Source organism: Oncorhynchus keta, chromosome 1, assembly GCF_023373465.1.
Source record: "Oncorhynchus keta strain PuntledgeMale-10-30-2019 chromosome 1, Oket_V2, whole genome shotgun sequence".
NCBI classification, from domain to species: Eukaryota; Metazoa; Chordata; class Actinopteri; order Salmoniformes; family Salmonidae; genus Oncorhynchus; species Oncorhynchus keta.
The window spans coordinates 44,354,477-44,378,248 of record NC_068421.1 but is presented as its reverse complement, the minus strand read 5'-3'; the positions used below and the strand labels follow the sequence as shown (position 1 = coordinate 44,378,248).

The 23,772-nt window shown below is 42.3% G+C and overlaps 1 protein-coding gene across 1 annotated transcript; it reads left to right on the top strand.

Annotated features, from left to right (window-relative positions):
- The first annotated feature begins 472 nt into the window (after positions 1-472).
- On the top strand, positions 473-23,244 carry LOC118386067 (putative lipid scramblase CLPTM1). Its single transcript, XM_035773468.2, has 15 exons — positions 473-635; positions 7,916-8,043; positions 10,627-10,750; positions 11,075-11,233; positions 11,315-11,432; positions 11,519-11,604; positions 11,699-11,819; positions 12,006-12,250; positions 12,409-12,502; positions 12,605-12,732; positions 12,919-12,981; positions 13,072-13,167; positions 13,279-13,414; positions 13,846-14,013; positions 21,128-23,244. The coding sequence occupies exons 1-15, from the start codon at positions 522-524 to the stop codon at positions 21,325-21,327; spliced, it is 1,980 nt and encodes a 659-aa protein (XP_035629361.2). The 5' UTR covers positions 473-521; the 3' UTR covers positions 21,328-23,244.
- Positions 23,245-23,772: the final 528 nt, after the last annotated feature.

Sequence of the window (23,772 nt, the reverse complement as noted above, 5' to 3'; positions counted from 1 at the left end):
ATTTATTTAGATAGCCAGGGGCACACTCCAACATAATTTACAAAGGAAGCATGTGTGTTAAATGAGTCTGCCAGAACAGAGGCAGTAGGGATAACCCGGGATGTTCTCTTGATAAGTGGGTTAATTTGACCATTTTTCTGTAAAAACATAACGAGTACTTTTGAGTGTCAGGGAAATGTATGGTGTAAAAAGTCATTTTCTTTAGGAATTTACTGAAGTAAAAGTAGGCAAACAAAATACATAGTAAGGTGCAGATACACCCCCCCAAACGACTTAAGTAATACTTCAAAGTATTTTTTTACAAAGGTACTTTACACCCCTGGGTTACAACAGGCACAAATACAGTAAACACAACATACCACTGAACATACAGTAAAGAGAGTGTGGCAGATATAACAAGCAGCTGTCTCCTCTATTGTTTAAAAGTGGGGACTGCTGCAAATAGAGAAATAAGGAAGGCACTCTGATGTCTTCATGCCAACACGACTTGCTTCTTTGCAAAAAAAAACGTCACATTTCATATGTACCTATCTGAGCTCACGCGAGAACTTCGGTTTCATTGCCAGTGGTGTGCGACAGAGACAGTGAAGATGGCGTCGCAGGAGACCGAAGCTTCTCCGCAAGCCAACGGCGAGGTAAAAATGAATTAAATTGTATGACTGTCGTCAATGTGTGAACGTACCAATATCGGCATATGGCTAACTCGAGCAGTGAATGGCACTGCAGACATTGTTATTGAAGTGTGATCGTTTCACACGCGAGCTTTTTGACGCTGTCAATGCCGGTCGGTTTATAAACGTCCCCCCTGCCTTTCACGGTGCGTTTGTTACAGGATCTTGCAAGTTATTTTCTGATAAACCGACAACCATATTTCTGATCAAAATAATGAGGTCGGTACTTGGGGTAACAGATCATGTCATGACAGTGGATGATTGGGTTAGCCCGTTTTAACCTAGCTAGTTAGCTACAAGAGTGACTAGCTAGACTGGCGATGATATTTCGTCAGCCTAGCCGACGTTCGTTAGCATAATCATTTGTCAATCATTACCTTTAATCGCACTTCCTTTTTTTTAACGGACTAAAGTTATTACTTGGTAGACTAGGCTAGTCTGCTGCCTATCACTATCAACTGAGTGCTAAACGAATCACAACCCGGCGCTGAGAATGATCGAACATCTGTGATTTCTAGATTTTGGTTCGTTAACTACTTAGTTATGGATGTTGCATCTTATTAGCTGGCAAGTAGATCCGGCCGCATGTTTACAGCTGTACTAGGGTCAGACGGGATTCATGTATAGATTAAGACACCGCGGAGCTGGCGCAAAATATGGCTCGGGAAACATACCTCAATCCAGGGATGAGAAATGTGTTGTATTCCGATTTGTCCCATTATCCAAACTGTTACACCGAGAAGTTTTCTAGAAGGGTTAGCTAAAAGAGTAAGGTAACATGCAAAGTAGTTAAAGTTGCTAAAAAATGCTTTAGTTGTCTGTGATGTGAACTTGACATTTGCGTTAAACGCCCAACCAACCACCCTACTTTAATTTGTGTATGTCTTTTGTAACCATACCAAATGTAAAATCTACTAATTTGGTGTCGTGGATGTACAATTACTATGTTACGTCTAGTCTGAGACCTGGCTGTTTTTCTGGAAAACTGCTCTTTTCATCCTCAAGCCATGGCAGCCATTTTGGAATTGCAGTGTCAGCCAATCCGCTTCTTTGTTGTTCAAGGCGACATGCCATTCCATAATGGCTGCTGTGGCTACTGATAACTGTCATTCAATCTTCTCCTGTAACAGTTGGGATAATGGGACAATTCGAAGTACAAAGCATTTATCATCCCTCAATTGGGGTATGTTTTCCAAGTGAGATGCCGGATAATCTAAACAATTTACACAGTGAGCCTGTCTGACCCTAGTGCATCTGTAAGCAAGCGGGTTGGATATTCTGGTTAGTTATTAGCTAACTAGCTAGCAAGCTAGTCACTACTCATCAGTTAGCAAGCTAATGTTGACTTCGGTCAAACATCCGTGCACATGCATGCCACGGGACTGTCATCCCCTTCTGAACAGATCGGATCAATTACTAATTTTTGGCTCGTGTGACATTTGCTTTCACTGGGAGACTACGTATGTAAAAAATAAAAGGAGGGGGTGTAATTTCTTGCTGTGTCTCAACAAGCCTCCTGATTTGATAGGTGTGTTAAGTTATTAAATCAACTTCAAACGCATCCACTAGAGGCCCTCTTACCATGCTATAGCCTTCAGTGTTATCTAAGGTCCTCATGGCTTGTTTGCGCAGATACTTCTAGTTGATTATCCACTGCATTCACGAGTATCTCCCACTCATAGGAACCAGTTTGGTCCTCTTATCACAGATACTGTCACTCATCTCACCAATGAGGAATGCTACAGGAGCTAAGGCAGCAGCTGTCTTTCGATTCCCTCCATGAAAGATTGACAGATAAAGGGCTGTGTTGCCTCTCATAGCAGTAGGCAAAGCCATTGGTTGTTTTGAAGCTTTTACTCTGTGTCCCATTGGCAGAATTTAGTAGTGGGTCAAATGTTAACCCCAGTTGACAATGTGAGTTGTAAGAATGACTTCTTACTGGGAAAATAATAGTTGGATTTTGGATCCTGTGTAATCTTGGGATGCCCTCTGGAACAAAACGGAGCATCTGCCACAGATAATGAAATCATTCCAGTCAGTTAACATCATAAGGAAACTGCTGCCTTCACTCAAAAACACTCATGCAGCACTATTTAGCTTCAGCCTCTTAGGCCATGGTGGTCACTGTGTTGACTGAAACCTTTATGACTGTCAATGCAGTTTGTTCTTAGAGGCTTGCTGTCCAACCCTGTTTGTGTTGGTGCCATGCAGGGGAGATGTGATTTTCAGAAAGTGGGGCCTGTCTTGTGACTTGGCGTGTGCTTTTGTCTTTTGTTTCACTGGGCAACAATGCACCCCTGCTTGGGCTTTCTGACTGACACGTTCTTGGCTTGCAATGCTTCCTTCATGTTGCACTCACTCCAAACCATCCAACTTAATTAGACAGGTTTTGCTTACATGTCAAATCCTATCAAAGTAGCTACATCATCATGGGTCCTAATAGTAGACTTCCAGGGGAACATTAATGCAGTGTAAACCATTGACAAACCTCAGGGAATCACTTTCTTTATAAGTGACTCGCGTAATTCATTGGTGGCTCTTGAAATGAGTCCCAGATTGGATAACCCCCGAAGTGCTACTTTCGTCACCCTGGTTTGGGTCTTATTTTTTTTCTCTTGCTCGCTTTAGGTCAAATGTAATGGATGCTGGAAAATCAAAAATATTTTCTTATAGTGTTCCTGGACACTGGGAACTTCTGGGTAAAATGTCCTACAGTCGACAAAACAAAATTCACCAGACATGGGTGAATTTTGTTGTCTGTAACCACGTTTCCATCCACAGTTTTTATGCAAGCAAAATCACGACAGCTGTGATGGAAACAGGAAGATTCAATACAATTTTATAAATGCCGACAGCCTAGGGAGATTAAACATTAAACGGTTAGCTGCTGAAAATACATTTGGCCTGTCATGATATAGGTGAATTTGCATAATTTAGTGGAATTAAATTGGCGTGTGTATTTTCGTTTGTCGTCATGCATAACGAGGCTAGTTTGAGGAGCGGAATAGTCGATCACCTGTCAAAGCCTGCACTGATGAGAAACGTGCTTTTGTCAGCCAAGTCATTGCGCAACAAATAACATGCGACTGCATCTAGAATTGTTTAGCTTTGATGGCCACGGTTTTAAAATTAGCTTTTTTTTCTTTCTCGATCTCAACTCGTAATAAAAGCACGCCTCCCATTCGAGTGCGTAGGCTATAACCTTAGTCAATGGTAAGAAGGCAATCAGCGCGTCACTCACCACTTTGCAATTTTAGTTTGCGGCAGTATATTAGTTTGAAACCTGAAAGTTTTACTTCAAATAACGAGTCATGTCTTACCTTGCTTCAAAGTAGCATTGCGGAAATCCATACATAGAAACGTGGAGGCAATTATTTTAGACTTCCTCATGCCATTAATCAGCATTTCTCTCATGTTTCAAATCAAATTCCCGTGATTTGCGTTTTGGCAAATGTTTTAAAAATAAGTTTTATTAGCTGCTTCATTACAGCAGTTGCATGTTAAATAATAGACCATAGAGACTTTTGACTGTATGAAGCTCTGTGGCACAAGAGCCCCGACCTGTTTTTGATCCCCGCGTTTTTAGGTTAGAAATAGTGTTGCGAAGTCTCAGAAGCTTTGTGGGAAAAGCCTGGGAATTTTGCTTAAATTCATTTTTTTTTAAGTAAGCTTATAACAGTGAACCTTTTTTTGTGTGATACACAGAAGGCAATTCTAGATTTTGTGGCATATTTTGGTTAAACTATCCCCAATTCAATGGAATCGCAACCCTCTGCATGCACAGCGCATTCTTCCATCACATGTACAGCTGATTCTCAAGATCTTACACACTAATGAGATGCTATTGAGCCCACACTACTACACTACCTGAGCCAAGGACTACATGCTTTCTGGTAAGTTTTGATTACAATACTGGGTGGGTTGAATATACTTTGACACATGATTTTTTGTTAACTTGTAAATAGTAGTCTACAGCAAAGTGTGTTTAAATGATTTGTAACGTCACAATTTCTGCTATAGTCTTTGCTACCATGTGGGTTTTTAGCTTGCTTGAGCCTGCTAACTGAGTGTTAATTCATCTGTTTCCATACATGTTTAATTAAAAAATATATATATCTTAGAAAGGAGTTGTTAGATTAAACTGCCTAACTTTATCTGTACATGGAATAGTATTTTTATTTATTTACTTTTTTTACAAATGTTTTTATAACCTTTACAGGCAAATGCCACGGGCACTATCTGACAAAAGTCCCTCTACTTCTATTCGAGGTGAAAATGATGAATTGGACACATAATCGATAGCAACAGCTCATGGTCCTCCTGGAATCAGAAGTTTTTTTGACTCAATGGAGGAATGTAGGCAGAGAAAAGCTGATGAATGTCTTGCTCGAGCTGTGTATGCAACTGGTTCAGCGCTGATGCTCACAGGCAATGTCTACTGGAAGAGATTTCTGAATGTTCTTTGCCCAGCATACACCCCTCCAACCAGACATGATTTATCTACTCATTTGCTGGATGCAGAGTTCAAGTGAAGGTCAAGCAAATCATTGAGAAAGCAGACTGAATTGCAATCATCTCTGATGGGTGGGCAAGGAATAATTAACTTCATCATCTCCACCCCTCAACTAGTATTCTACAATAGCACAGACACAAGGGACAACAGACACTACGTTGTAGGTGAGTTGAAGGTAGTCATCAATGACCTTGGACCACAGAAGGTATTTGCACTGGTGACAGACAATGCTGCAAACATGAAGGCTGTTTGGTCTAAAGTAGAGGAGTCCTACCCTCACATCACACCCATTGTCTGTGCTGCTCATGCATTGAATCTGCTCTTCAAGGATATCATGGCACTGAGAACAATGGATACACACTACAAGACAGCCAAGGAAATGGTTAGGTATGTTAAGGGTCATCAAGTTATAGCAGCAATCTACCTCACCAAGCAAAGTGAGAAGAATAAGAGCACCACATTGAAGCTGCCCAGGATCACCTGTCGGGGTACATAATACATAATAAGATGTATTACAAACGCTAGATCACTCACCCATCACTGTGATTTGTATGCTATGGTGCAATGGACCTCTCTCTTCACCAGGAGGTGATAGCACTGGTACACTTTTGTGTACAAAGCGTTGATGGGACAACTCCCTTTGTATCTGTTCTTTACTGACCAGATCAGTCACTCAATATAGTCTTCGTTCACAATTGCTGCTGTCCTTGTCTGTTCCGGGCTAGAACTAAGATGAAGGGGGGGAAATATTTTTCCCATAATGCGCCTTCATCTTGGAACGTGCTTTAGGAGATTTTAAAGGTAGGGGAGTTAGTGTCCTTGTCTGTTTTTTTTAAGACTGATCGACAACACTGTTTCACAACTGCAGTTTCTAATCTTCAATTGGATCTTTAACTTGTGACACTTTGTATTTTGTGTGTATTCTGTATTTTTCTGTTATGTTTTATGCACACGCTGCTATTAACCTGTTTCGCCTTCTTGCCAGCTCGCCCTCAAAATTGTTTTTTTAAACCTCAATGGGTTTTACCTGGTTAAATAAAAAGTACGAGTCTACCGTCTCCTTGACGTAGGTTGTTGACCGGTTAATGAGGGGCAGTTAGTTGGCTGCAAAATGTACCAACATTTGCATCCCTACGACAGACATTTTGTTCGTTAGACATGGTGAGATCTTCTTGTCTGTAAAATGTTTTATGCAAGAAATGGCAGTGGAAACAACTTTGTTTATGCACAAAAATTGATATAATAACCATCATATCGAAGTAAACGAGTTGTGATTTGTGGTCCTGCCACAATGACTCGGAAAACCACGCAATTCAGCTAAATAAATAATGAACTTCAGAGGGTGGCGGTGAAAGTGCAAGGTGATGAGCTTGATGCTCCTTTACAATAAATATCGAGGGTCTTATTCTAGTGACATGATGGCTACCGTATGACAAATTAAAAATGAACTTGCTCTTTTGTCCATAAATTTTAAAAATAAACTTGCTCTTTTGCCCATTATCATCTCGTGCAGGATATACCCGCACTATATCTGCGAGCTGTTGGCTATAGCGCATGCGCCAATACCAGAGTAGGCACTTTTGCTATATAACGCAACATTTAAACCATCAGTAGAGTTGAAAATGCGATGGAAACTCATTTTAACTTGTATTTATTTTATACGGTACGTAAGAATTTAAGCACAGAAGTTGTGCACTACGTCATCATGCACAACTAGTTAATTTGAGGGGAAAACGTCTCTGGTGGGAAAATGCACATATTTTGTTAATGCAGAGAATATTTGCATAAATCTTTTGCCTAGCTATTGAAATGGCTTTTTTAAAATTTACATTTTTGCACCCTACATTCCACTTTATCAGTGTTGTCCAGGGAACATGCACCAAGACGAGATTGGGCAAGATTGCTATTTGATAGAAACAGTTTTTGTGACAACCGATGGAATCGCATTGAACTTAAGTTTCCATTAACTGAATAAAAAACTGATGTGCAGAAGGTGTTTTTTTGTCATCGCACAGCTTTTCATCTGTAACAAGCCAGTTTGATGGAAACACTCCTGTGCCTATCTTTTTGATGGATATTCCACTAGTGGATGGAAACCCATCTTAGGATTCCCTGATTGACAGGGATGCACAATATAGCGGTGAACATATCGGAATCGGCCGATATTAGCTAAAAATGGCAACATCGGTATCAGCCGATGTCTAGTTCAACGGCGATGTTAAAAACCCATGTCAAAGCTACCGTGCATACCTGTATGATGCATACCTGTACTCCATGTAAAATTTTGAAATGATTGAACAGAATAGTAAGTAAGTGAAAGAAATATGTTTTGATTGTTTTACTGGTATTGGGGGCATACGTAAATGCCTTTTTTGTGCAATAACTTTTTTGTGTGTAACCTTTATTTAACGAGGGAAGTCAGTCAATTGAGAACAAATTCTTATTTACAATGACGGCCTGGATGAAGCTGGGCCAATTGTGTGCCGCCCTATGGGACTCCCAATCACGGCCGGATGTGATACTGCCTGGATTAGAACCAGGGACTTTAGTGACGCCTCTTTCACTGAGATGCAGTGCCTATTTAACTGTACTAGAATGCTGAAAAGGCCGCTAAAATGTTTAAATATTGGTTATTTGTTTCGTTTTTGGCGATGAAAATATCGGTATCGGCCAAAATATTTAATATCGGTGCATCACTACTGATTTGGTGTGTGTGTGTGTGTGTGTGTAGGTGAGCAGCAATGGAGCTGCTGCAGCCGTGGATGGCCAGGCCATACAGACTGCTGTTGGGGACCCTGCACAGCCCCCGCCGGCTCCACCACCCAACGCATGGTCGGTCATAAAGGGAGTCCTCTTCAGGTGGGTCAGAAATGTGTGCACGGAAAGTATTCAGACCCTTTTACGTTGTCCATATTTTGTTACACTACAGCATTATTCGAAAATTTATTAAATCTTTTTTTTTTTCAATCATCAATCTACACACAATACCCCATACTGAGAAATCAAACTGAAATATCACATTTACACAAGTATTCAGACTCCTTTACTCAGTATTTGAAGCACCTTTGGCAGCAATTACAGCCTGGAGTATTCTTGGGTATGATGCTACAAGCTTGGCCCAACTGTATTTGGGGAGTTTCTCCCATTCTTCTCTGCAGATCCTCTCAAGCACTGTCAGGTTGGATTGGGAGTGTCGCTGCACAGCTATTTTCAGGTCACTCCAGAGATGTTTGATCGGGTTCAAGTCCGGGCTCTTGCTGGGCCACTCAAGTACATTCAGAGACTTGTTCCCCTAGCCACTCCTGCGTTGTCTGTGTGGTTGGAAAGTGAACCTTTGCCCCAGACTGAGGTCCTGAGCAGGTTTTCATCAAGGAACCCTCTCTGTACTTTGCTCTGTTCATCTTTCCCTCGATCCTGACTGATCTCCCATTCCCTGCCGCTGAAAAACACCCCTTTGCATGTTGTTGCCACCACCATGCTTCACCATAGGGATGGTGCAAGGTTTCCTCCAGATGTCACAATTGGCATTATGGCCAAAGACTTCAATCTTGGCATCATAAGAAACCAAGGTGCACGATGGCGCACGCGGAATCCAAACCGGCTGCGCGCGTGTGCCATCGTTCATAAATGCATATTTTATCCCCCCACACCAAATGCGATCACGACACTCAGGTTGAAATATAAAAACAAACTCTGAACCAATTACATTAATTTGGAAACGGTTTGAAAAGCATTAAACATTTATGGCAATTTAGCCAGCTAGCTTGCACTTGCTAGCTAATTTGTCCTATTTAGCTAGTTTGCTGTTGCTAGCCACTTTGGGATATAAACATTGAGTTGTTATTATACCTGAAATGCACACGGTCCTTCTACTCCGACCAATTAATCCACACATAAAACGGTCAACCGAATCGATTCCAGTCATCTCTCCTCCCAGGCCTTTTCTTCTCTGGACTTTATATTGCGATTGGCAACTTTCATAAATTAGGTGCATTTCCGCCAGCGCCCTCGTTCGTCTTTCAGTCACTCATGTGGGTATAACCAATGAGGAGATGGGAGAGTCAGGAGTTGCAGTGCGATCTGCATCACAAATAGAACTGACTTCTATTTTAGCCCTTGGCAACGCACATGCTTGTTGGCGCGTGCGAGCAGTGTTGGTGCAATAATTGATTAATATAGATTTTTCTACATTTATTTTGAAACGCGACACGCACGCGACGCGAGCGGTCAAGTCATGGTATAAGTCTAAATATTGCTGTTACATTGCACAACCTTCAATGTTATGTCATAATTATTTCAAATTCTGCCAAATTATGGTCTTTGTTAGGAAGAAATGGTCTTCACACAGTTCGCAACGAGCCAGACGGCCCAAACTGCTGCATATACCCTGACTCTGCTTGCACTGAACACAAGAGTAGTGACAGAATTCCCAGAGTTAATATTTACTGCTAACTTGCATTTCTTAATGAAGTGTGCCAAGTTTTAAAAAATATACTTGTGTATTGATTTTAAGAAAGGAATTGGTGTTTATGGTTTGGTACATTGGTGCAACAGTGCTTTTTTTTGGAATGCGCTTGTTAAATCATCACCAGTTTGGTGAAGTAGGCTGTGATTCGATAAATTAACAGGCACCACATTGATTTTTTTTTAAACGCAGGACAAGCTAGTTAACTACACATGGTGGTTGATATTACTAGTTTAACTAGTGATTATGTTAATTGTTTTTTTTTATAACATAAGTTTAATGCTAGCTAGCAACTTACCTTGGCTCCTTGCTGCATTCACATAATCGGCGCGTGATTATCGATTGTTATGAAAGCTTGAAATTGACCCTAATTAATCGTCCATGTCGACCTCTAGTACGCACTACCCTCTGTAGTGCCTTAAGGTTGGATTCCGAGCAGTTCCCATACCAGGTGGTGATGCAACCTGTCAGGAGGCACTCGATTATGTAGCTGTGGGACTTTTTGAGGATCTGGGGACCCATGCCAAATCTTTTCAGTCTCCTGTTTCTAAGACAGTCATGACTGTCTTAGCGTGTTTGGACCATGATAGTTTGTTGGCGACGTGGACACCAAGGAACTGGAATCAATCCTCTCCAACATCTGATGCTAAAGAGAGAGAGATATATAAAAACACTCGTCTTTATCTCAACCTTTATTTGACACACACCCTTTATGGTAGATGCTAAGTGGGATCGTTGGGACTACCCTACCCTTAACCCTAACCTAGCATTTAACCCTTACCATAACTGTTTTAAATTTCAACTTGAATGGGGTAATGTCATTTGGGTGGTCCCAATCATAGAAATGTAATTCTATTTCTATGGTTCCAAGCACCCCACTTAGAAAAAAAAAAAACGTTTTACACATTTGACTAAAAGTTAAATTTTTTCAATTGGACTTACTTGACTTTCTTCTTCTCTTTCCTCATCCTCTACAGGATCTTTGTCATCTGGGCCATCAGTAGCTGGTTCCGCAGAGGGTCCTCTACACCAGACCCCAGTACCCCAGCTGGGGCACCGCATTTACCCAGCCGAAACCTTTTCCCCAAGGAAAGCCTCATGGTACACCAGCCTTTTCACACCGTTCTGCATAAGCGATTAACCCTAGGTCATGTGACAGTATTGACTTCCTGGTTGACGTTTTGGTCTGTGCCTGCCGCTCAGTGGTAGTTCTCTGGGTGAGTTGTGTGCACAACTTGTCTCCGTTGATGAGCTTTATCCTGGCTAGCTTCTTGACTTGCACTCAGTAATTAGTTCACACTGCTGGACAAAGAAGCTGTGCCACAGCAAACAACCACCCAAAGTGGTTGAGAACAAGTCAATAGGAGAATATGGAAATAGATAACATGAAGAATAAGTGATAACCTGTTTTCTTTTTGCCCTCAGGACCTGTATGTGTACATCTCCCAGGACGAGGTGTTCTCTGACTTCAACGACACACAGTCCCTGTTCTGGTTCCATAGAGACCTGGTCTACGGAGACTGGAACACTGGAGAAGATGGGGACGGCTGCTATGAGCACTCAATAGATCTGAACATCCCAGAGGTGAGGGAGCAGGAGGGAGAAGTGAAGGTAGAATGTCCATTTTCTAATCTCTTTCTCTTTCGCTGATCCGATGTGCTACAGAAGGTGCAAATGAATGGTTCCCTCTACATCCACGTGTATTTCACAAAGACTGGATTCCACCCAGACCCCAAACGCAAGGGCCAGTATCGCCGGCTAGCGACAGTCCATGCCACGCGGAGTAAGTAACCGACACCCCCCCCCCCCCACCTTTTCAAAGTAGTATGTCAGTGGTTTGACTCACGTTTCCCTCTTTGACTCTTTCAGTGCTGAACAAGTTCAAACGCAGGAAGTTCGTGAAGACTAAGAACCTGCTGACGGGGGAGACCGAGACCGACCCGGAGATGATCAAGGTCGGCTGTGTTTACCATGATGCATAGACCCTATTTTTGTTTTCGGTCAGTAAACCAAGTCCGTACCGTATTGATTGACTGACGTTCCCCCCAGCGAGCGGAGAGCCATGGCCCAGTGGAGATCATCTCCCACTGGCACCCTAACCTCACCATCAACATGGTGGATGACCATACAGCCTGGGTCAAGGGCTCGGTCCCACCTCCACTGGACCAACGTAAGCTCTACCAACCTATTCTCACGCTTCTCAGTGGTTCAGAGCATGTACTAGGAGGGTTGAGATCTACTGCTTCTTTACAAATATCTAACTAAAGGGGAAATACCCTTTTTTTTTGTTTAGTTTTACTGCTCTATTCCGTTTCATTTTCTCAACCCATTCTTTTTACCCTCCACAACCCTACAGATGTGAAGTTTGACGCGGTGAGCGGCGACTACTATCCTATCGTCTACTTCAACGACTACTGGAACCTGCAGAAAGACTACTACCCCATCAATGAGAGCCTGCAGTCACTGCCTCTGCGCCTGTCCTACTGCCCGCTGTCCCTGTGGCGCTGGCAGCTCTACGCTGCCCAGAACGCTCGCTCACCGTGGAACTTCCTGCCAGAGGACACCTATGAGCAGTCTGACGAGGACCAGGACTCTGTCAAGGTCAGGGGTTAGAGGTCATAGGCTGGGGCAGGGCGTACATTTTTGTTTTGCTTTTGCTCCTCCAATTTAGCACATCGTAGAATCAAACTGGTCCCGGAGTCTGGACCCCATGTTGTTTCCCTGGTAACCGTGGCTAAGGAACTGTGTTCTCTCTGTAGGTGGCCCTGCTGGAAACCAACCCCTACCTCCTGGGCGTGACCATTGTGGTCTCAATCGTTCACAGCGTCTTCGAGTTCCTGGCATTCAAGAATGGTGAGCTCACTGTGCTTCTTTTTTCCCACAGCTTAACTGCCTATTACATGTATTTTGTGTGGTTGAATGTTCTTTCTATTCTGGTGTGTGTGTGTGTGTTAGACATCCAGTTCTGGAACAGCAGGCAGTCCATGGAGGGTCTCTCTGTGCGCTCCATCATCTTCGGGGTGTTCCAGTCCCTGGTGGTGCTGCTCTACATCCTGGACAATGAGACCAACTTCGTGGTGCAGGTCAGTGGGTTTTTCCATTTGTGTGTGTGTGTGTATATAATATATATATATTTTAAAATAAAGACATGTCACCAGACCCTTTGTAATGTCATTCATCATGACAGGCTCTGTAGGGATGTCGTTCATGGCCATTGTACTAGAGCAGAGTGGTCCCTTCTCTAATCCCCAGCTCGTGTCCCATAACAGGTCAGCGTGTTCATCGGCCTGCTCATCGACTTCTGGAAGATCACCAAGGTCATGGACGTCAAGGTGAGATGGAGAACAGGTATTTCTCTTGTTTTCGGGTTGCACAAATGAATCCCTGTTTGTTAGCTAATCTGGATGTCGGTTTCCCCTTAGTTGGACAGAGAGAACAAGTTGTTCGGGATCCTCCCACGCTTATCAATAAAAGACAAGTCCACGTACGTGCAGTCCTCCACCAAAGTCTTCGATGACGTAAGGAAACGCGTCACCGCCACACACACAATACAATGGCTTTTATTGACCGCTAGAATGGCAAAACTTCTACTGACGTTTTTTTTGTCCTGTCCTCTTCCCTCTGCGTAGATGGCGTTCAAGTACCTGTCATGGCTGCTCTACCCTCTGTTCGGGTGCTATGCCGTCTACAGTGTGCTGTACCAAGAGCACAAAGGCTGGTACTCATTCGTACTGGGCATGCTCTATGGCTTCTTGTTAACCTTTGGTGAGTCGCGGGTGGTCATTGTTCAGAACTGGGATTATACATATTTTTTTGTTGTCTGATTTTTCAAGGAATTCCTATTTTTCTGGTCTTGGAAGATCCTCGTTTTCTATGCTGTGATGATCACATCGCTAAATATCAGTTGCACAGTCCAGGACAAGTGAGAGTCTATGCCGTCTTAATCCTCATTTTACATAGCCTGATCCCTATTGACAGTGTCCGAGCAGACAGTCGAGCCTTATTGACCCGTAAAGTCTATAATTATTGATCGTCTGTCCTTGTTAACACATTCTCTCCTAAATGTCTCTTTATTATTTGACCATCCTAAGTGATATTCGACCCTAAGTGACACTGTCGGAGACGGACTAAGTGCGACGCTCATCGTTTCTTTGCTCTGATTCGTCGTGGTGTCTGCTTTGTGATTTTTGGCTCAGGTTTCATCACGATGACGCCACAGCTGTTCATCAACTATAAGATGAAGTCCGTGGCCCACCTCCCATGGAGGATGCTCACCTACAAGGCACTGAACACCTTCATCGACGACCTGTTCGCCTTTGTCATCAAGATGCCCATGATGTACAGGATAGGATGTCTCAGAGACGGTGCGTTATTACTCACTGCCCTCCAACACACACACATTTCATAGACTTAAGTACAGTCCATTCCGGGTCTTAACAATGACTATCCCATTGATGTAAAAAAAAAACACTAAAAAACGAGTTCCCTTAGGGGTTTAACGGTACACGTATTCATACCGAACCGTTTGTTTCTGGCTGCATCGTGGACCTGAATGAATGCATCCCAAAAATATATGAACAAAGTAATAACACTGGGCCTGCAGGCTGTCTACGCTGCATTGTCTGCCTTTTTGAGTACGTCTGAGCTGAAAAATAACATGTTCAGGCTGTTCCGTTAACGACTACAGTGGTTCCTCGTTTGAAATCGTACTGTAGTGTCGTGAACGGTATGTTGTGATATGTGGGTGAGTCTCAGCGCTTGCAGTTAATACTCATTTAAAACACCAGAGGGCATATTTAAGCATCTTCTCCATCTAGTCTTTTTTTATCCTTTTTTTTTATATTGACGGAAACACAAAGATGTTGATGAACAAAAACCGTATACTACTTTCTATTGGATGTAAAGTACATCATGACCTAATAAGGTTGTTTTTGATTATGTGGATTATAATTGTCATTTGTAGGGGGTTGAAGCATTTCCGTCAGGGCAAATCAGGTCTGTGCTATTGAGTTAGACATTTCAAACTTTAGTCTTGTGTCAGGTGAACTGTTGTTTCTTTTGGTTTGCTCGTTTTGTTTAAGCGTTTCAGTTATAAAAAAAAAAAAGAAACAAAAGGGAGCCTTGAATAATTAAACAATATATGAGCTGCAACAAGTTGGCTAAAGCAATTGCAATCACGATTGAAAGCGACTGTTTTTAATCTTTGGTTGTGCTATTATTGTATTTGTTGTGTTACAAATCGTCATAAAAAAAAAAATGTTTTGCCAAATTTCTCAATTCTTATTAGCCAATGCCCATCACGTGATCGGGTCCTTATCAGGCATCGCAGCTTCGAAGTAACAACTGAGACATAAACTGAACAAGTTCCACAGACATGTGACTAACAGAAATTGAATAATGTGTCCCTGAACAAAGGGGGGGGTCAAAATCAAAACTACGTCAGTAACTGGTGTGGCCACCAGCTGCATTAAGTACTGCAGTGCATCTCCTCCTCATGAACTGCACCAGATTTGCCAGTTCTTGCTGTGAGATGTTACCACACTCTTCCACCAAGGCACCTGCAAGTTCCCGGACAATTCTGGGGGTAATGGCCCTAGCCCTCACCCTCCGATCGAACAGGTCCCAGACGTGCTCAATGGGATTGAGATCCGGGCTCTTCGCTGGCCATGGCAGAGCAATGACATTCCTGTCTTGCAGGAAATCACGCACAGAACGAGCAGTATGGCTGGTGGCATCGTCATGCTGGAGGGTCATGTCAGGATGAGCCTGCAGGAAGGGTACCACATGAGGGTGGAGGATGTCTTCCCTGTAACGCATAGAGTTGAGATTGCCTGTAATGACAACAAGCTCAGTCCGATGATGCTGTGACACACCGCCCCAGACCATGACGGACCCTCCACCTCCAAATCGATCCCGCTCCAGAGTACAGGCCTCGGTGTAACGCCTATTCCTTCGATGATAACTGAATCCGACCATCACCCCTGTGAGACAAAACCGAGACTCTTCAGTGAAGAGCACTTTTTGCCAGTCCTGTCTGGTCCAGCGACGGTGTATTTGTGCCCATAGGCAATGTTGTTGCCGGTGATGTCTGGTGAGGACAGGCCTACAAGCCCTCAGTCCTGCCTCTCTCACTGATGGAGGGATTGTGCATTCCTGGTGTAACTCGGGCAGTTGTTGTTGTTGCCATCCTGTACCTGTCCCGCAGGTGTGATGTACCGACCCTGTGCAGGTGTTGTTACACGTGGTCTGCCACTGCGAGGACGATCAACTCCCGTCCTGTCTCCCTGTAGCGCTTTCTTGGGCGTCTCACAGTACGGACATTGCAATTTGTTGCCCTGGCCACATCTGCAGTCCTCATGCCTCCGTCACGCAGATGAGCAGGGACCCTGGGCATCTTTCTTTTGGTGTTTTTCAGAGTCAGTAAAAAGGCCTCTTTAGTGTCCTAAGTTTTCATAACTGTGACCTTAATTGCCTACCTTCTGTAAGCTGTCTTAACAACCGTTCATTAATTGTTTGTGGTTCATTGAACAAGCATGGGAAATGGCGTTTAAACCCTTTATAATGAAGATCTGTTAAGTTATTTGGATTTTTACTAATTATCTTTGAAAGACAGGGTCCTGAAAAAGGTCAGTTTCTTTCCTTCTTTTTGCTGAGTTTCTATACCCAACATATTCAACATGCATTATATAGTGATGGTTTTATATCAATTACACCTACTGTAGTGAAAAAAGCTTGCCCAGTTTTCCAATAGTTATTTTTACTGTTTTTTTACTGGTTCCACATCTGTATTACATCACTAGGTGGAGACATTGACCATAGTACCCCAAACCCTGAGTACCGACCTGTATGGTCTACCACATGTCTCATTAGCACCACCAGCTGACGATTTCTCCTTAATTGTCTTCCCCATGCCCTAATATGAACTTGTCCATTCACTTTGTGATTATTCTGAAGAAGGCCATTGAAGGCCTCAACATCATTCTTTATAACCTGTTTAGGGAAAGTACAGTCTTAGTGTTAAGCGAGCGTTGTGCCTTTTCCATTCCAATGGGTTCGTCATATAGAAATGATAAAAACAACATTTTATTTTAACAGCTCCAAAGCAATTGCCTGTCTATGGCTCAGGAACCACTTGCCTCTTTCTGTAATCAAGATACCTACTGGTAAACTCTTGTTGGATTCTGGGTTAAACTTGGAACATTTGCTATCCTAGAAACTATGTTTTACATCAGAAGTTGATGGCTTTGGAATGTGCTGGGTGGATGGGAGGAAGTCACAGGATTGCTATAGGGGATAGGGATGGACATCTGTGGATTTAGGAAAATGAGGGGTTGAGGTCAGGTCATATCCCCTTAAGGGAGAAATGATGATTCATTACCCTATTACTTTGTCTCCAACTTGGAGTGTATATACTAACTTGGAGTGTATATACTAACTTGGAGTGTATATACCAACTTGGAGTGTATATACCAACTTGGAGTGTATGTACCAACTTGGAGTGTATGTACCAACTTGGAGTGTATGTACCAACTTGGAGTGTATGTACCAACTTGGAGTGTATGTACCAACTTGGAGTGTATGTACCAACTTGGAGTGTATGTACCAACTTGGAGTGTATGTACCAACTTGGAGTGTATGTACCAACTTGGAGTGTATATACTAACTTGGAGTGTATATACTAACTTGGAGTGTATATACTAACTTGGAGTGTATATACTAACTTGGAGTGTATATACTAACTTGGAGTGTATATACTAACTTGGAGTGTATATACTTGTGGTGGAAACATGTGTCTAGTGCAGCTCTAATGATCCTCTGGGAAGAATACACTTGGTTAAGCATTCAGAGTGTCAGAGTTTTTTATTACTCTGAGAACACTTAACTGTTAGGACAGCTTATGGGGTCTCCTGTAGGCCGTCATTGTAAATAAGAATCCGTTCTATATAAGAATTGGTTAAATAAAGATTTAAAATAAAATGTTTTTAAAAAATCTGTCAACGACTAGTTGGAACTCTTAAGACTGGAGAGGCTGCATAGGAAGTTACGATATTAAGACTAAACCGGACACGCTCTTAGGCCTACAGCTGAGTGGTGGTTATACAAGGCTATAGCGATAAGAAACCATCTAATGACATGACTTATTATAATGATGATCATAATTGTAATAACAATAAGGAGATGAAGAAAAAGGAGGTTAGAGAAGCGAGAGCTGCTTGCATATTATGTGTGACAAACCGATGGTGTTGGATTACAATACCTTTTCTGCCTGTTTGGAACCGTGTAAACAACACGAATACCAGAGAATCTGTTCTAACAAACATTTTGTAAAGCCTTTTTATTAAAGCATAGCAAAGATTTTAAAAACTGACTGCTTGCTTTACCCAACATTTTATCCGACATTTTGCAGTTGTGTGATACTTGGTACTCACGTCAGTCAGTAGACTATTAAATAAACTCAAACAGGCAACAGAAGCAGGATCCGTCTCATTCCTGTAGACATACCTTTGGTAGTGTATGTGGAAACCTGCTCGTTGAACATCTCATTCCAAAATCATAGGAGTTTTAATATGGACTTGGTCCCCGAACCATGAATGAAAAACAGCCCCATCCTCCACCAAACTTTACAATTGGGGCTAAGCATTGGTTCAGGTAGCGTTCTCCTTGCATCCGCCAAACCCAGATTCGTCTGTCATCACTCCAGAGAACGCGTTTCCACTGCTCCAGAGTCCAATGGTGGCGAGCTTTACACCACTCCAGCCGACGCTTGGTATTGCGCATGGTGATCTTAAGCTTGTGTGCAGTTGCTCAGACATGGAAACCCATTTCATGAAGCTCCCAACGAACAGTTCTTGTGCTGACGTTGCTTCCAGAGGCAGTTTGGAACTCGGCAGTGAGTGTTGCAACCGAGGACATCATTTTTACGCGCTACGGCACTCGGCGGTCCCATTCTGTGAGCTAGTGTGGCCTACCCCTTTGAAGCTGAGCCACTGTTGCTCCTAGATGTTTCCATTTCACAGAGCTTCCAGTTGACCGGGGCAGCTCTAGCAAGGCAGACATTTGACAAACTGACTTGTTGGAAAGGTGGCATCCTATAACATTGCCACGTTGAAAGTCACTGAGCTCTTCAGTAAGGCCATTCTACTGCCAATTTGTCTACGTAGATAGACTGAACAAAAACATAACGAAGCAATTTCAAAGGAGTTACAGGTCATACAAGGAAATCTGTGAAGTTTAAATAAATTCAGTAGGCCCTAATCTATGGAATTCAAATGATAGACAGATACCTTTTTTAAGGTTGTAAGGCCCGTTGGACGTACTGCCAAATTCTCTAAAACGACGTTGGTGTCGGCTTATGGTAGAGAAATTAACATTCTAAATTACTTCGCAACAGCTCTGATGGACATTCCTGTAATCAACATGCCAATTGCACGCTCCCTTGCCTTGAGACATCTGTGGCATTGTGTTGTGACAAAAGTGAACATTTTAATGGCCTTTTATTGTCCCCAGCACAAGCTACACCTGTGTAATGACCATGCTGTTTAATCAGCTTCTTGATATGCACCTGTGAGATGCATGGATTATCTTGGCAAAGGAGAAATGTTCACTAACCGAGATGTAAACCAACTTTAGCATTTTTGAGAAATACGCTTTTTGTGCGTTTAGAAAATGTCTGGGATCTTTTTTTTTCAGCTCATGAAACATGGGACCAACACCTTACATGTTGTGTGTTTCATATTTTTGTTCAGTGTAATTAAGTTGGTGTTTCCTCAATTTGCAGTTTTATGCACAAAGCAACATATGGGGAAAGGCGACAATTCAATGGTCACTGAAGATTGTTTCAGAAGTATGGACAGCTCTTTTTCAGCATGCGGCTGACTGACTCACTTATTTGTAGCTTTTGTTCAAAATAAGTTATACTACAAAGCAGGGTTAAATGTATACTTTCTGATTTGTCTTTAGCATGTTTATTGCTGCGTATATGCGCCCATTCTCGGTTGTTGAGAATATGGGGATTCAGCACCTCATGAACGTGCTCGAGACTCTATGAAACTGGAACCTTCGCACCCGTTTCAGAGCGGGTCCTACCCGTTTGCTATCTAAGCAAGCTAAAGCCGACATTGTCAATGAATTGGCCAATGTGTTGAGCAACTCCAGTCCTCAGGGTGTAGAGTGGTTTCACACTTCTCCCCATCCTAATCAAACACAGCTGATTAAACTAATTGCATTCTAAACTGAATATCATGATTAGTTGATTGTTGGAGTCAGGTGTGTCAGCTGGGGAAAAAGTGTGACACCAATCAGGCCCCAGATGATTGGAGTTGCCCATCCCTGCTACAGATGGATCTCCACGCCTACAGAGAGCTAATTAAAGGATAACAAAATCTATATTGTAAAAGTACATTTCCTGCAATTCTCCACATTTTGGCATAGGGTGGAGGCAAATGTTTTCAGTTTTAAATATGATCACTCGTGATCAATGTACCCCACCCCGGTCAGTAATTCAAAACATGCTTACTTTCGTGTTTAGATAGCTGGCCGCAAGACTAACTAAACATTAAAATATTTTTTTTGTGCTGAAATGGGCTAATTGAGTGACTGATGCACAGCCACATGGTTTAATTGCAGCTTGTGTTGTCTATTATTCTAACTCTTAACAGTAAGTTGAGACCCAGGCTGAGTTGGTCCACCGGCCTACAAAATGTTCTGCGGGCTCATCCCTGGTGTAGATGAAAGGGACAGGTTCAGGATTCTCAAGCCTTGAGACAATTGACACATGGGGTGTCAACTCCATATTAGGAAGGTGTCCTTAACGTACAATGTCTGAGCCATGTTTACATATTGATTTCACACAGATATTGCACTTTGTTGATGAGTAATTGTTTTCATTTAAGAAAAGGCAAAGTGTTAGGACTCCTGATTTGTGCTCTCATCAGCCATTATATGACTCATGATCATACATGGAATCAGGAATACCAACACTTTGTATTTTAAAGGGCCTAAAATTTTGCTACAGTAACTATTGGCATTTAATTTTCCCGCTGTACCAAAACCGAACTGTGACCCCAAAACCACAATACGTACCCAACCATGTGTTTCGCTGAACATTACACCCCTAGTTTTGATACCCAAGGCTTATTGTCAGGGAAGATTTTACAGGTTTTAGTAGGCGCAACTGACTCAACACAGAAGTTGGCATAGTCTGAAATAACATCTGTGACTTCATCAAGATCAGAGCTGCTGTCCTCATCTCCCACATAGTAGAGTCAAAACACCCCTGGGGACCAAATACCTCCCACATAGTAGAGTCAAAACACCCCTGGAGACCAAATACCTCCCACATAGTAGAGTCAAAACACCCCTGGAGACAAGTGATACTGTTGTCATTCCAGATCTGGACAGTTATAACTGTTTTAACCCAACCAAGGGTTTTGGTGAACATTACACCCCTGTAATAACTCCTATGTTTCCCTCCCACAGACGTAGTATTCTTTGTCTACCTGTACCAGCGCTGGATCTACAGGGTGGATCCCAACCGGATGAATGAATTTGGCACCAGCGGAGCGGAACCCACTGGAGTGGACCCTAACAAGGACAGCACAGCACAGGGGGAGGTCACAGCCACAGGGGAGGTCACCGCCATAACAGAAAAAGCAGAGGAGGAGAAGAAGAACGATTAACATGACCAACCTATCCGCCTTTCTCTCCCTCGCTCCTGGGGCGAAGCGGACCTGTGGAAACCAGGCAGAGTGAAATGTCACTTGCCAGGGAAAAAGGAGTCATTGTATTCTGTCATGGACACCGCTACATATTTCTGTTTAACTCTTCTTTGTGTGGGGGATCTGCAGCAAATCGTAATTAATGTAGACTCTCTTTTTTTTTTTCTTTTTTTTTTCTGCAGTTCAAGTGAAACGTGATGTACTGTAATCGTTATCTTTTTCTATGGGTAACAGTAATGTATTGGAAGCAAGTTTGTGAATGTGGGAGATCCAGTTGAGGGTGGAAGGTCGCAGTACATATCTCTGTATTTTCAGATCTTTGCACCATTTATGGATTTCTTGTGATTTTTTTATTTTTTTTATTTTTCATTCCGTGTGTGAACGCAGTGTGTCATGGTGGGGTAACTGGAAATTGGTGAGTAGTGCTGGAGGAAACTGGAAGGGTCCAGAGCCAAGGGCGACGTGAAGGGAACCAAGATGGACGACCTGTCCAACACTACCCACGAAAGACAGACTACCCTCCATTTTTAAACAAATGGTCGATGTTCCCAACTTGAACAAAAAAAAAACAGCCTTGTAGGTATTAATATAAATACATTAATATTATTGACTTGATTTCTGTTTTCAGTCATTTGAATTTATTTAGTATGTTCTGAAACTACAGAATCTCAGCTTGTAATGTTAATACTGATGTCAAAATGTCTAGCAATAGCTGATTTACAAGTCTTTATGCCTGGACTTCTGATTTTTGAATTGTTTTACTACATTCACACGCCAAGCAGGACCAACTTGACATACAGTCTACAAGACATTAACAACCCACCCTCAGAACAGCCTCATATTGTCGGGGCATGGACGCTACAAGGTGTCAAATGCGTAATACAGGGATGCTGGCCAATGTTGACTCCTATGCTTCCCACCGTTGTCAGGTTGGCTGGATGTCCTTTGGGTGGTGGACTATTCTTGATACACACGGGAAACTGTTGAGTGTGAGATGGTTTAAAGCAGTGTTTCTCAAACTATGTCCTGGGGCTGTACTTTTTTTTTTTTTTTTCCCTAGCACTTCACTTTCAAATAATCAACTCATCATCAAGCTTAGATTATTTTAATCCGCTGTGTAGCGCTAGGGCAAAAAAACAAAATATGCACCCTTTAGGGTCCCCAGGACTGAGTTTTGGAAGCGCTGACATAAAGGCATCCCGCAGTAAAGTCACACACCTACACAAATAATTACTTTTTTCCCCAATTTATTTCTCCCATAGGAGATTTTTAGAAACACTTAAAATAAGGGCTGTTCAGTCTTAACAGGCTGTGATGAGTTAACAATGTAAATCTCTCTCGGACAAGGGGATTTATCAACGTATTTGGCTATTTATTCTCAGCTTTTAGAGATGCTAATTGGCATCAAAGTAGACGACATGCAAGATGACAAATCCCTGCAAGCACACGTATTGTGTACATTTCAAACTTACCCCCAAGACAGCTCTCCGAATTGTCAATTTAAGGAAATTTAGCCATTTTATTCCTTACTAAATGTAGTTAAGAGATGGTTATTCCACAAAACCTTACGTTTTCCTCGTTTCGGCAGTCTCACCCAGAGCATCATGGGCATGGTTATCAAAACATGACGCCAGTTTAAGACTTCACAAAACACGTCCCTTATTTTAAGTGTTTCTAGAATAGGTTTATGGGTGTTATTGCTCATACTGTGGTACTCTAAGAACATATTTTCATTAAACTAGTACCATTTAAAGTGGCAAATTGTAGTTCAAGCAAATGTCCAGGCAACTTCTGAAGGTACACCCCACTACTGTCTTTGGTAAACAGCTGAGGGATGGATGTAACCACTGTTGAAATAAACCCGTAAGACAAATTCTATTCTTTAAGAATTAATGTGTGGTGTCGCGAGAATTTTCAATTCCAATGATAACTCAAATAATTTATAACTTTGACCAATTCCCAGAGGTTTGTAAGACCCTGGGTTTAATAATAATTAGGCGAAGTCTCAGATTGTGCAAAAGGTTAATTATTTATTCAGAGAGTACTCTGAAGTCAAAAATGAGAACAGTCATTTTATAATTCACACACACATCAGTAGAAACTCTGCCTCCCTTTAGGTGGGCTGTATTTTTCCACAATACTAACACATTCCTAGTTGATCACTTTTCTTCCAGCTTGGCAGTTTCTAGCTGTTCCTCTCTTCCCTAGATTAGAGGGACCTTGGAAAGGGCCTCATTCCTGTCGTACGTTTTCAGAGTTATAACTAAGTCATCTGTGGTTCACATTGCTACAAAGTAACACAATGTTGTTTTTTTTATCTTAACTTGTTTTACACACACATTATTGGGTTATAGTCTCATAATTCTAATACATTTCACACCGTTAAATACATTTCAGGGTGGAATT

What these genes read in the sequence shown, in the direction of transcription:
- LOC118386067 (XM_035773468.2), top strand. Translation starts at nt 522, where the DNA reads ATGTACCTATCTGAGCTCACGCGAGAACTTCGGTTTCATTGCCAGTGG. An exon ending in CCAAGGTCATGGACGTCAAG is followed by an intron (nt 12,982 to 13,071) that starts GTGAGATGGAGA and finishes GTTTCCCCTTAG; the next exon opens with TTGGACAGAGAGAACAAGTT. An exon ending in TGGCTTCTTGTTAACCTTTG is followed by an intron (nt 13,415 to 13,845) that starts GTGAGTCGCGGG and finishes TTTTTGGCTCAG; the next exon opens with GTTTCATCACGATGACGCCA.